The following is a 12,417-nucleotide window of genomic DNA, read 5'->3' on the forward strand; positions in this document are numbered from 1 at the left end:
CTACGTGAGAATAGAGGCAGGAGGGAAAGAAAGTGTGAGAGAGGCTGTTTCTAGGCATGGGCAGGAGGGAGCTTGATTTTATTTTCTGAGGAGTCCTTCTGATTCCAGAGTAGCTGTATACCTTGCGGGGAATCAGTTACTGGGACATGTGTTGGTGGGATGGAGATGGTGGATCTTTCAGAAGGGAATAATTTGGGACAAAAAAGAACATGCTTAGAAGCAACCAAGCAGTACTTCAAATTAACTTTTGTTTTCTTTTTGTTTCCTTTTTTCTTGGAAGATGAAAAATGCTTATTTGTTTGTTTGCAGTAGTTTACAACTCATTAGAGATCCTAAGTCCTTTTCAGAGTTTTGCAATTCTTATTCAATTAGTCTTCTTACTTGGCAATTAGAATGAAATGAATTTTTATTCTTTGAAAAAAATGTGATTTAGTGTATCCACTGAGATTTGAAGTGGTAATGAGTTCTGATGTCTTGTAACTGAACAGGATTTTTTTAGCTAACTAAATCATTAAAAAGGTAGCAATTGTATATATTTGGTTATTTCTTTTGTATAGCGACTCTGGTGTAGTATATCAAATGCAGTAGGAATATCAGAAAATAATAGCTATCCCTTGAGTAAACAGCGTTGGAATTTTTCCTTTAATTTTCCCTTTAAAATACACATTGGTGTAGACTCAGCCCATGTTAAAAAAACTGATGAACAGAATTTTATGTCTGCGTACGGTAACAGTTAGTCATCCATTCACACAAGGCTATATATTTCCACTGGCTTCATAAAAAGAAAACTTCTAGTAGTTTTGTCACTGTATTAGAATCTCCACAAAATTGTGTACGGGTTTACTTTTTATGTTTCCGCACTAAAAGTAATTCTAGGAGTACTGAATATAAAGAAAATTATCTTCAGCTTCTGTATTATCTCAGCACTTTTAATTTCAAAACTGAATTTTTCATGACAGTTCAGACACATGGTTCATTAATGCACTTTTGGTGAGTCTTACTGATGATGCAGTTTGTAAAGTTATTGTGAAGTGAAATTAGAGTAAATGTGACCTAACTTTGCAGTTCTGCAGGATCTGTAACAAAGTGACTAGCAAATTAAGTGACTTCATCCATCTGTGAAATATTTCAAGGTCAAACCTTTATTGGCTACAAGATTTCTAACTAAAAAGACAAAGGATGACAGTGCTTACAGTTTGGTAATATTTGCTTACTGAGCGTGAAATGAAATTCAACAGTGCGGCATGTCTACATTTGTAAATTTATTGTGGTTGTTTAGACTTCTTGGAAAGTGAAATGTCAAGCTATCACCCTCAGCTTCCAGGATGTGATCTTTAGGTCCAACAAAAAAGTTGACTATTTTTCTTTTTTTTGTCTTTAAATCAGCGTGAGATTATTTTCATTTCAGTTATGTTTTTCTTAAGTAAAACAAAACTTGTGGCACAACTGCACCTGAAGTTAGGACGTCACAATTCCAGTGCAGCTCTGAGTGTCTGATGCAGCAACTGCTGATTATCGTAGTGCTCGCTACCACTGGGCATCGTGTTCAGATCAGTGGGACAGGGTGTGAGGTTAAGCTCTTAGAAGATTTGCAGATTGAGATCCTATATTACGGAAGTACAAAAAGGCTGTCATCTCCACCTGAAATAGGTAGTGCATGGAATAATTTACAGGCAAGCCAATTCCAAGAGTAGAGAGTAGGATGGTAAATACCTGAAACACCTTTTTTTAAGGGGTTAAACTCAGACCTAAGTTGTTTTTTAAGGAGAAAGAAGAATTTGAAATTCCAGAATAGTTTATTAGAGAATCTTAAATGTCAAGTCAGTACCATGTGATACTCTGCACAATATGGTATGAAACCAGGGAGAATGCATGAGTGTGTCTGCAGAATTGTTTTAGTGCTTCTGAGCAAAATTTTAATGGTTGAGTAATCAAAATACCACTAATTAACAAGTCAGTTTGTAAAATGCACATCCTGCCTGAATTTTCATCTTTTAGAACTGTTGTCTATAGATTGATACTGAGCATCTAAAACAGTGAAAATGCTTCTCAGCTGGGATATCTGCAATTAGTTACAAAACTCTTTAGGATAGTGAAGTTACCTGCGTCAGTTTTGTACACTGATAATAATTTAGCTGGTCTGCTGTAAAATTTCCTTAATTTTTTCTTTTATCATTTTGTTGCTGTTGGCAAAAACTGAAGTCTTCAAGTATCTTGTTCTCTTGAATCTTGAGGTGATTAAATATGAGCTCTACCACTTCATGTATGCATTAGGAAATACGGACCTTTCTCTTTGAGCAGTGTATTCATCTTCTGTGGCTTTCATAATTAACAGAGGAATGCTACGTGTTTCTTGATAGGCGCATTTTTTACTCAGGTGTCCAAATACATCACAGGGAGCAAAAACTCCAGTAGTTGGAGTAGCAGATTCCTGCAACATAACCCATAGCCCAAGAAAGAAAAAACATCTGAAAATATGGATCTGGTTGAAGAGAACGGGGAAGAGAGTGGGGACAAAAATGTGTGTTAAAGTGGATACATTAGGGATGTCTTCCTGAGAACACCTTGACAAGCATTTGTATTTAACAATCACGAGGAGGGCCACAAGAGAGGAATGAAGTAAATCCTGAAGTACAAAGCACCATCAAAGGGGAGTTTGAAAAATTAGGCTATTTTGTCTCTGCTAGTGCCACAGAATGTAAGTTTGAAGTAATCTTTTGTTTGGGAACTATCAACTTTCAAAGAGAAGAAACCTCAATAATCCTATCGCTTCTGGAATGTCTGCTAAGGTCAATGTTCTCGTAGTCTTTTACAAACAAAAATAAAAGTATTTGTTCTAGCCTGTATCATTACCCGGTGAAGGGTGCAACACTGAACAAATGATCACTTTATATTTAGTCCCACAATTTTATATGGCAAAGCTGTTATTGTAAGACTGAATTTTCAGCAGAAAGTGTCAAAACTCATAGCAGAAGTGGATGAGTTTCACAAGCCCAGGATGTAATGCATTTTTTCCCCTGTGGTTTGCCTCTTAACATTCAAAACCAGACACACTGCTCTCATGGAGGAAAACAGGGCAGACAATTTTGAAGTCTATGTATTTGCTTTGTCTATATTTTCTTTAACCTCTTAGCAACAGCATAAAGCAGATTTTCTCTTTTTTTTCCGGATGGAAGAAGGTGGACTTGCACTAGGAAACAAATTACAATCTGAACTGCAGAACCTGCTCTGTGCCCTTGGGATGGCGACAGAAGGGATGTCAAACCTCATCCGTAAAGAGGTGTCAGCAGCTCTCGTTTCCCAAACTGCTGTTTGGCATGAGGGAGATGAAGTACCACACTAATGTTCAATGGGCCTTGCTATTGTACTGAGAGGTTGTGGATGGAGCCTGTGATCCTTCAGTTCTGCAGACATGCAATACTCGGGCCTCATTAATGTGAGGTTACATGTGAAGCTGTCCTTTTGCTTTTCAGGTCTGTGTTGTTCTTACTTGCTACGCTTTGCAGTTTCAGATTGTGCAAGGGCGACAGGAGTTACTTAAAACGCAGGATTTAAAAAGAAAAAGGGAACAACTGGGTGTGGAGGGTACTTAGAGAGAAGGAGAAGGGTTAATCCATCTGAACAACTGGATTCTTCATTGCCATCATGTTGGCCTGTGCCTCTAGGGCAGTGGACTCCAGATGGATGGTTTAATTTGCATATATATTTCCATAGTCTTTAATTGTAAATTCACATGATCATAATGGCGAATTTGTCTGTAGTTGTCTTTTCTTGACTGTTGAGCAGAATTTTCTTCTTATCAGAGCTCATCTGCAATAAAATCTTTCGATTTATCCGCCGTGTCTTGACCCTGATAAAACATACGGGGCTCAGGATACAAATCACTTTCTGGATGCCTGTGTTTTTTCCCAGAGGGGCTTTTTCATTGCTCCAGTTCCCTACTCTTCCCTGTCAGATTTCTTTCCTGTTGCCCATCCTTTACTATTTCTAACTGCTCCTTCAATTTATTAAGCAAATTACAGAAGTTTCTTGTTGCAATAATTCTTTGCTCAGAGAAATGCACAATACATGACTGGTTGATGTTTTCAATAATGAAACATAACAAGGTTTCACTGCTCCCAAACGGCTATTAAGTATTAGTAAGAGAAGAGGTAGAACACCCATCATGATGCTGCTGGGGAGTACAGCCATTCCTCTGCCCTAAAGAGTTTGTAAATCTAAATCTTTTGTATGGTATCTCTGCTACAGAGAATTGATATCAGACAGAAGATGGGCAGAGAGGAGGATTTATAGGAGGCGGCACGTGGAGGTTGCTTCTTTCTAGTGTTCTGTGTCATGCTGGTCCTTTGTTTAAGATGAAACCTCTTTACGCCCATGGAAGTAGGGTGGGATAATCTGTGGGAATATGTGTGTGTGTGGACTTAGAGCTCCTGCTCAATGAGGCTGTGGCCACGGATGGCGGGGCAGAGCCTCGGCGAGTAGGATAGGATGCATCTATGGGAGGATGAGCAGGAGGCTTTTCCACAACCCCTTTTGCTAATCTCATGAGTAAAAGAAACTAAATCCATTTAATGTCACATAGTAAAAACTCTCTTGCATAAACTTTTACATGGAAAGAGATGTTCAGCGATGGATTCTCTTGTAGCCTACCTTAAATCTCACACATCCCATTCAGGTCTTCCACTGTCAATTAACTGGGAAATCCCACCTACCTCAACCTTGTTTGATGGCACCCTATAGCTCCTGTAGTATGCAGCCTAAGAAAGTATTTTGATGCTTTTGTGGAAGAACTTCATTTAGTGTATTTGCTAGGTATTTTTGTCCTAGTGAGCTGTAATTTAATTAATTATTCTTTCTTTGCAGTGCTTTATGTACATTTTAATTATGGTTAGAATTGAAATGTGCAGTTTTTGAAGACTTGAAAATTAGGGAAATAGAATGTTTTTTACTCAGTGAGGAGTAAAAACCATATCCATATTCCAAACCACTTCTCCATATGTATTTCATAGTTGATTTGAGATATACTTTGTGCATAAAACAGACACATTGTACAAAATCTTGGTAGTGTTCCCTCTAGCCATTTGCTACGTTTCTTTAGAAAGATGAAAACACCTTTAATTCAGATTTCTCCAAGAATTATGTTCTAGTTTTAGTATTTTAAAATATCAGTCTACTGCTTCAGCCCTTGAGGGGTTTTAAATATGGTTAGAGTAGTACTCTGGTTAGCTTTTCTTGTAGAATGATTATTGGTGTCACAAAATATTAAGCAAACTCAAACTTTTTTTGTACTTAATTTTACCTAAGCTGTATTTCCTTGGTGGTGGTCAGGTTAACATTTGTTTCTGCATATTCGTGTATTCTAATTAGTCACTTAAAGCCGAATAGGCTAGAAAGAGAAGAAGAAAAATAGAATGTATGCAAACTGCTTCAGCTGAATTGAAGGGAAAAAAAAAAAAAAAAAAAAAGCTTCTTTTCCCCGAAGCGTACATTCTGCATGAAATTCAACTTGACAAGTGACCCTTTCAGAACAGTGCTACAAAGATTTCTCAGCATTCTCCACATATGAGAGGCAGCATTCCTGTATTAAACCCACAAGCAGCCCCCCAATTCCCTCTAAATGAATGTAGGCTCTTCCTCTATCCTTTGTGTTCTACTTTATCCTCATTCACTGCATTGGCATTCACGGTTATGTGCACACTTACATGTGAGAAAATGTTGCAAAAAGCAAAACCATTGGGAATGTTAATATGAAATAATATATATATGATAAAATACAACAAAGAACTCCTCTAGGTATTTGCTGGCAGTTGCAAGTCTCTCTTGAAAATTTGAGTGTTCAGTTGGGGAAAAAAAAAAAAAAAGAAAAAGAAAAAAGATTTGCCAGTTAATTTACAACTAGGTAACAGAAAAGCTGAACTCCAGCTCTTAAGTCTTGTGTTCTTTAATTCAGGAGCAGAAGGAAACAATGGTCTATGATTGTATGTCAGCAGTGAATAACAAGAACGTATGAATGATTTGTGACACTGAGTATAATGCATTAAAATCAGAGCAAACTGATAATTTAACAGTATGTAAAAAGTATCAGATCTTAAAAATGACAGTAGTGGATGAGCAGTATTTTATCACCATCCAGTTCTCATGCAGTTCTCAGCAATATTCCAGAGAGAATGCACTGGTTATTCTGCAATTTTTTTCTATTGTCAAATGAGAGAGATGTGCGGTGTAATATTTAGTATGTCCCATGCTTTCAGTAGTCTCTCGGGGTGTCTTTAGGAAGAGCACAGAACTTGTGTTCAGAAGCTTGCTTCAGATAGAAGGATTTCGGGTGGTACCTCGAGGGTGGTGGGCTGCTAGTTTCTCCTCACACGCAATACTGACTTTGTACACGACACTGCTTCTGCATAGATGGACCATATGTTCTTACAGTGCTTGGTAGATTGTAAATTACAGGCATTTGATAATTTTCAAATTGATAAGCTCCCATTTTACACCAAGGTATTTAGGGCAAATTTTGAGTGGAAAATTGCAGCCTTAACATGAGCAGTTTATTGCACGTAAACAAACATCTGCTCTTGAAAAACTAGAAGGTCAGGCAAGACGATACTGTAAGATGAATAAGGGGAATAGTTCCTTTGTCTGTTATTGCTGGTCTCCAGAAACAACGACAGCAGATTATCAAAGACATCCTCAGTTGAAAGAGAGCCAGAGAAGAAACAGTCTGTTCTTCCCTTTTGAGGTTTGCCATATCTTTATGGTTAGGGGCTTGAGGGAGGAGGGAAAAGACCCGTTTTCTCTGTTCAGCCAACCTCCAAGAACTGTTTATATTCATCTTAATTTTTGTATTGTGCATTTGTAATTTTGTGGGTTTTTTTCCAAGAGAGTAACCTGAAGCGGGTAGGTCTCTGCGGCTGCCGTTGGGTGCTCTCGTACACGGTTGCCTCGCGGTGGGAGCGTTCCTTCCCCCAGCAGAAGGCTTGTAGGGGCTGCCCAGAGAAGCAGAGGGAGATGCAGGAGGGTTCTTCCATCTGAAATGTTTTTCTTTTAAACACTGAAACATGCTCATGAACAGGATGCAAAATACCTGCTTAGAACTTAATATTTGGTGCCGGTTCCGTTCTGTATTTATGATACAAAATGTTAGAGAGGCTGGCTTCATACACAGGCTCTGGGTTCAAAGCATCGTGTTTGCAAGCCCACTCAAATCAAAATCCTTGGTAAATATTTACTACCTTAGCGGCTTATCCTTGGATACCAAAATGTCTTTTCTACTGCTTTCGCCAAATACTGGAAAAAGTGGTGTAGAAAATAGGTATGTCACCTGTGAAAGTTTACCTCGGTAACTGCATAGCTAATTTTGTGCAAGTAAAATGTTAAATGCAGGTGTTTTACATGATGAGAGAACTAATCTCTGGTATGGGTACAAAGGCAAGTTAAAGCTTAAATGCTGACATCTGTCTTATAGAGAATTATCCATGGCTGCAAAAGCATTTATGCCTCAGCTCAACTATTTGAAAAGGACAGTGTCTTAATGGCATATTTGTTTTATTACTGACATGAAGTCTTTTCCAGTAAGTCACTGACCTGAGACAGATCCAGTTTGATGGAGCTGCTTCTTAAAAAAAATTAGTTATCAGAATGGAGAATGTAAATATTATCTTGGCAAAATTTTTATTATGCAAATCATGCTGGAGACAGCATGACAATCCTTGCTGCTTCTAAGGAAGCCACCTTGGAAATGGCAATAGAGCACTTGCTTTGATTGGAGTAGGTGTGTTCCTGGAGAAAGGATGAGCCAAAGAGCTTGAGACATATTTATATTGCAACTTCTGTTGTGGCACTGTAACACCAGAAAGTTGATTCTCTGAATTCTAGTTCAGAGAGAGCTTCAGAATATCAACCGACACCTAATTTTAGGCCCTCCCGGCACAATTATCCTATTCCCTTTGTCATTAAGGGATGAAACTCGTTGTCATTGCTGATATTTTGCGTTTTAAAAATTTGAAAGCCAATGTTTGTTTCTTTCTCTGCTCCTCCCATAAAATCAATATGCCTTTTTGGAACTGCAGTATGTGTCTATTATGTTTCTGCTTTTCTATTCCTTTTCAAGCAGAAGGTTGCAAGAGCCATGTTCATTTCCTTGAAGGAATGAGTTGTTCACCACAAGAAGCTGCAGAAGGGTGAATCCTGAGCAATAGGGAAAGCAGTAGTTCACTGTTTGGGTCTTTTGTTCTAACTACAGTAAACCGTGTTTGTGAAACTGAATTCTCTGCTTATACCTTTGAAAGTAGGACTATGATAAAATATTTACAGGTATGGCATGAGGAGTAGCTAATGAGTGTCTCCAGTGTTCTCAGCAAAGCAGCAGAGGTAGTATGTAATGCATATGAAACATAAGTTTTGTTCAGAAATCTTTATAGTACAGTAAAACACTTAATACTCTGACTCCTATTAATACATAACAACATTGCCCTCAGTTAAGGTATTTTCTTCTCTTTAAATTGCCCCGAATATCAGAATATTTTAGGGCAGGTAAAATCCTATCAAAAGCTCAGCTTGTTCTAGGTTTAAAAAAAAAAAATTAAAAAATGCTGCAATTGTTGGTCTCTGCTGTTTGTATTCATGCAAAAGGAAACAGGTGTATAATTTACATGCTGGCAAGACTGTCAGCTTGTGTGTTAGAAACTGTGGGCCTGCTTCTGCGCCTTCGGTGTGGGAGATTGAGCCCGTCCTTTGTAGACAGTAGTAGTTGGTGGGATACAGTGAAGGGCAGCAGAGCTTGAAGCCCCTGTGCTGATCCGAGCAGTGCTCGTGCTCCCCCTCAAGCCCTTCATGGTTTACGTAGAAGGTAGGTGGGAGCCATTACTATGAGCAGTGACCAGTAATACCATTTAGTGCATTTTTTCTGCTTTACGACGTTAGCCGTATATGAATGTGATGCACCTCATGAGCACGGGGAGGGCAGGGGAGGTGCATTGCGCAAGGTAACGACATGCTTTCCAAAGCTCAAAATTCACCCAAATTTAGATCAGTTCTTTCTAGAAAACGGTCAGGCAGTTGGTGTACTACATCTGGTGCTTACGGTGCTCGCTGAGATCATTTGGTTGCTCCCTTGTCTGCTTATTTTCTGTGCTGGTCTTGTTACGGAAAGGACCGAAGTCTCCCTGGGGTGCGCTGAGGACCGGGGAAGCTGCTTCTCCAGCAAAAGCTTCTGCTGCAGCAGCAGCGTGTTTAGCAACGGTGGCGCTGGAGAAGGACGTATTTCCTTGATGAAAGCCAAGTGTCTGCTCAATTCCAGTTTTCAGCTCTTGTTTAGAGGACAGTTTAAAAGCCAGAAAGTTCTACATTTTCTCCTTTTTAAAAAGTAGCTGTATCATGTTGAGTTGAACTTTATAATTTAACTTTAGGGAACAGTGAGGGCTGCAAGACTTCTGTCTTCAAGGTGAATGTTTCTGACACCTACAAATAACTTTTTGCACATCTGTCGGGGAGAGTGCTCTACAGGAGCAAATGCAGCATCAAAACAATATTTCCCTCTCTGAAAAGAGAGTGCTGCCTCTGCTGTAGGCTAAGTCTTTGGTTTTTGTGTTTCATGATACTAATGTAATGTTTTTGCTGCTTGATGGCACAGCACAGAAAAGACACGTGAATTGAAACCTTCAGAACGTACAGTGATCCCTTCTTAAAGATCCATATAAAAAAGTTTTATTGGCTTTTTTATTTTTGGTAATATGCCTGTAATATTTCTCTAAGGTCTTTACCCTTTGAAAGTTGAAAGCTGTGTGATACAAACAGACTTGTAATAAAACACAACCTCCTTATAGAAGTTAACACCAAAAATAATTCTGGTGGTGCCCTTGGGGTATTCATCAGCTAGTGACAGCGGCTGCATTTTCACAGTGGAAAAGCAGGGGCTGGTAAGGTCAAGGAGGATGAGTCTGTATTCCTATGGGGAGCTTGGTAGGAGCATCCAGGTTTTTTTGAGCTTTTATGGATAAAATGGATGTGTTTTTGTGACAATATTGTTTTAAAATACCTGGGAAGCTGGAACAAGCCCAAAAGAGTTCCAGTGCCTGCTTTCAGCGTGCGTTTGTTTTAGGGCCCTCAGATAGCAGGTCTAGCTGACCTCTACTAATAACTTACATGTTTCAAAACCAGAAAATCCCAACGGAATTCTGATCAATCTCTGCATACTTCTGTTGAAACAATGATAAATGGTAATCTTGGCTTTTGCTTTACTTTTTTTATGCTTTTAAAAACACTGCCCTGGTTTGCTCTCTGCAAAATGACTCACTGAAATGTCTGCATCACCAGAAATTAATCCCACCTCTGCGTGCTCTTCATTTTCCAGATGATGATCCTGTAAAATCTGTTTTACAGGAAGACTCTCTGACCTCCTTATGCTCATGGGTGCAAAGCGGTATCTCGGGCGAGCATGGGTGCAGGTGACCGTGTTCGGCACGTGGTTTGACTGATGGTTCCCTGACTTGTGCCAGCAGACAGGAGAGGTCCTGCTGGACTAGAGACCTCACTTGGCTCGCGGGAGCACAGTCACAAAAAACCCCCCGTGGCGGATGTCAATGTGATAGGATTCGAGCACGCACTGCTTTTGTTCTCGTGCGGGGGGGAAACTTCATCAGAAACACAGATGAAATTCCAGCCTTATCTTAGGGAATGCGTGTGGGATTCAGGCACGCAGTGAGAGAAGAGAGCCAGCGCCTTTTCAGGCTTTTTGCTCCTGTCATCCTGTGTGAAGGGTAGTCTGCCGTACCTTAAAGTTCTTAAACTCTGCTGGGATTTTAAAGGAGTATCGGCGCGGTATGCTTGTGATGTCGCTTTCTTTGTTTGCCTATTGCCATATAGGCTGGCCGGCTCTATAGGAGACCTGTCTGTGGAGTGCCTTTTAATGTTTAGATCTAGCAGTGATTAGAATACACTAATGCCCAGTGGGTATATGTGTCATTTTTTAACAGCTGCCGAGCTTTCTCCCTGCTGCTCCAATTAACACATTCAGCACACACTTGCCAGTGAGTGGGCTGTGTGTATGGATTAAACCACTTTGCTATTTATTCATCCAGCATACGTGATGCCAGAAATGGATCGGCGTGTTTCCTCTTCTTACACCAAATGAAATCAAACGGGCTTCCGAGCCTGCGCCCGGGTAAATACGAGGGCAGGGTTTAACTGGCAAATGAAAACCTGTTTTGCCTTGAGATGTGGTTCAGTCCATTGACTAACATCGATCCCCGCCTCCCAGCCCCTCTTCAAATGATGGAGACACAGGACAGGGAGCTCTCAGTGCTGGGCTTCCCCTTGCTGGCAGGCAGGTCTCTTCAACTTTGTCCTCTGCTGTTTAATAACTGCTTGAAATCCTGACTTTCTCCTTTAGCTTTAATATTTTCTTCCTTTGTCTATTTTCATGTTGAAATATTCTAGTCAGTAGATTTGATAAAGTCCACCCCCCCCCCCTTTTTTTTTTTTTTTTAAAAAAGGGAAAACAATATGCTTCCTAGTCACAGCTGAGATAAGGGAGGGGTTTCTTAGTGGTACCGGAGCGGCTGGTCAGAGGCTGCAGCTTTGCTCCGGTGCTTGCGGTCGGTTCATGCTGGGACAGCTCTTTGTGAAGCAGAGGGCGAAGGGGGCTGCCGGCTGGTGCTGCTGAGGAAGGAGATGGAGCGCTTCTTGGGCTTCGTCAAGCAGATAAGGAGATCGAGAAGAAGAAAAGGCAAAAAGTACCGGCCAGAGGAGGATTACCACGAGGGCTACGAGGACGTCTACTATTATGCCTCAGAGCATTTTCGAAGTAAGTATTTTGCATAACCTCATTTTCCTTTGGTTGTGATAAATGTTATGCTTTTAAGATTTTTAAAAACCCTAAACCCCCAAAACGCAAATGGTATCCCTCCCTTGCTAGAATCTGAGCCTCACGTGAGTATTTAAAGGTTGGTCCCTGATAGGGCTTTATCTGGCTGTGACTGCTGATGAACAATACAAAGCAGCTGAAGTGGCACAGCTGCTCTCAAAGTAAGCGGGGTCTGTCTGCAAACCCGGTGAGATTTCAGGTGCAGTTAATTGAGTCTGCTGGAAACCTTTTGTTGTAACACTTGGTGTTGAGAAGTGACAGGGTGGCGGCAGCCCTTGCAGAGTGCTTTTGGAAAGCCGCATGGATATTTTTAAAGCTCTATAAAGACAGTAGTCACTCATTGGTAAGTTGGAGATTAATGGTTATTACCGAGGGAGAGCCAGTCCTCTGAGCCTCTGCTGTGACCTGGTCTTTTTGGTAGTAACTCAAGTGGGCTGCTTCCACGCTGCAGGTCCAGGACCACTCGTGAAGAATTACATGGTGGGTTTTGTTTGCTTTACGCTCACGTGACAGCAGCAGCTCTCCCCAAACAAAAATAAACTGCCTGCTCGGAAGTC

At 40.4% G+C, this 12,417-nt stretch overlaps 1 protein-coding gene across 9 annotated transcripts in view; it reads left to right on the plus strand.

Annotated features, from left to right (window-relative positions):
* Positions 1-12,417, plus strand: part of GRIP1 (glutamate receptor interacting protein 1) — a 326,610-nt gene that overhangs the window by 89,013 nt on the left and 225,180 nt on the right. For 3 of the 9 annotated variants that reach the window (XM_052774397.1, XM_052774406.1, XM_052774400.1), the window contains exon 1: positions 11,505-11,800. The exons of 1 other annotated variant lie outside the window; for it this stretch is intronic. In XM_052774397.1, the coding sequence (XP_052630357.1) occupies positions 11,668-11,800 (133 nt within the window). In that variant the 5' untranslated portion in view covers positions 11,505-11,667. Of the gene's footprint in view, positions 1-11,501; positions 11,801-12,417 lie in introns of those variants that run through there. 5 more of the 9 variants (XM_052774402.1, XM_052774401.1, XM_052774403.1 and 2 more) reach the window with 3 other exon arrangements.

The sequence above is a fragment of the Harpia harpyja genome, chromosome 23 (assembly GCF_026419915.1).
Source record: "Harpia harpyja isolate bHarHar1 chromosome 23, bHarHar1 primary haplotype, whole genome shotgun sequence".
Classification (NCBI taxonomy): domain Eukaryota; kingdom Metazoa; phylum Chordata; class Aves; order Accipitriformes; family Accipitridae; genus Harpia; species Harpia harpyja.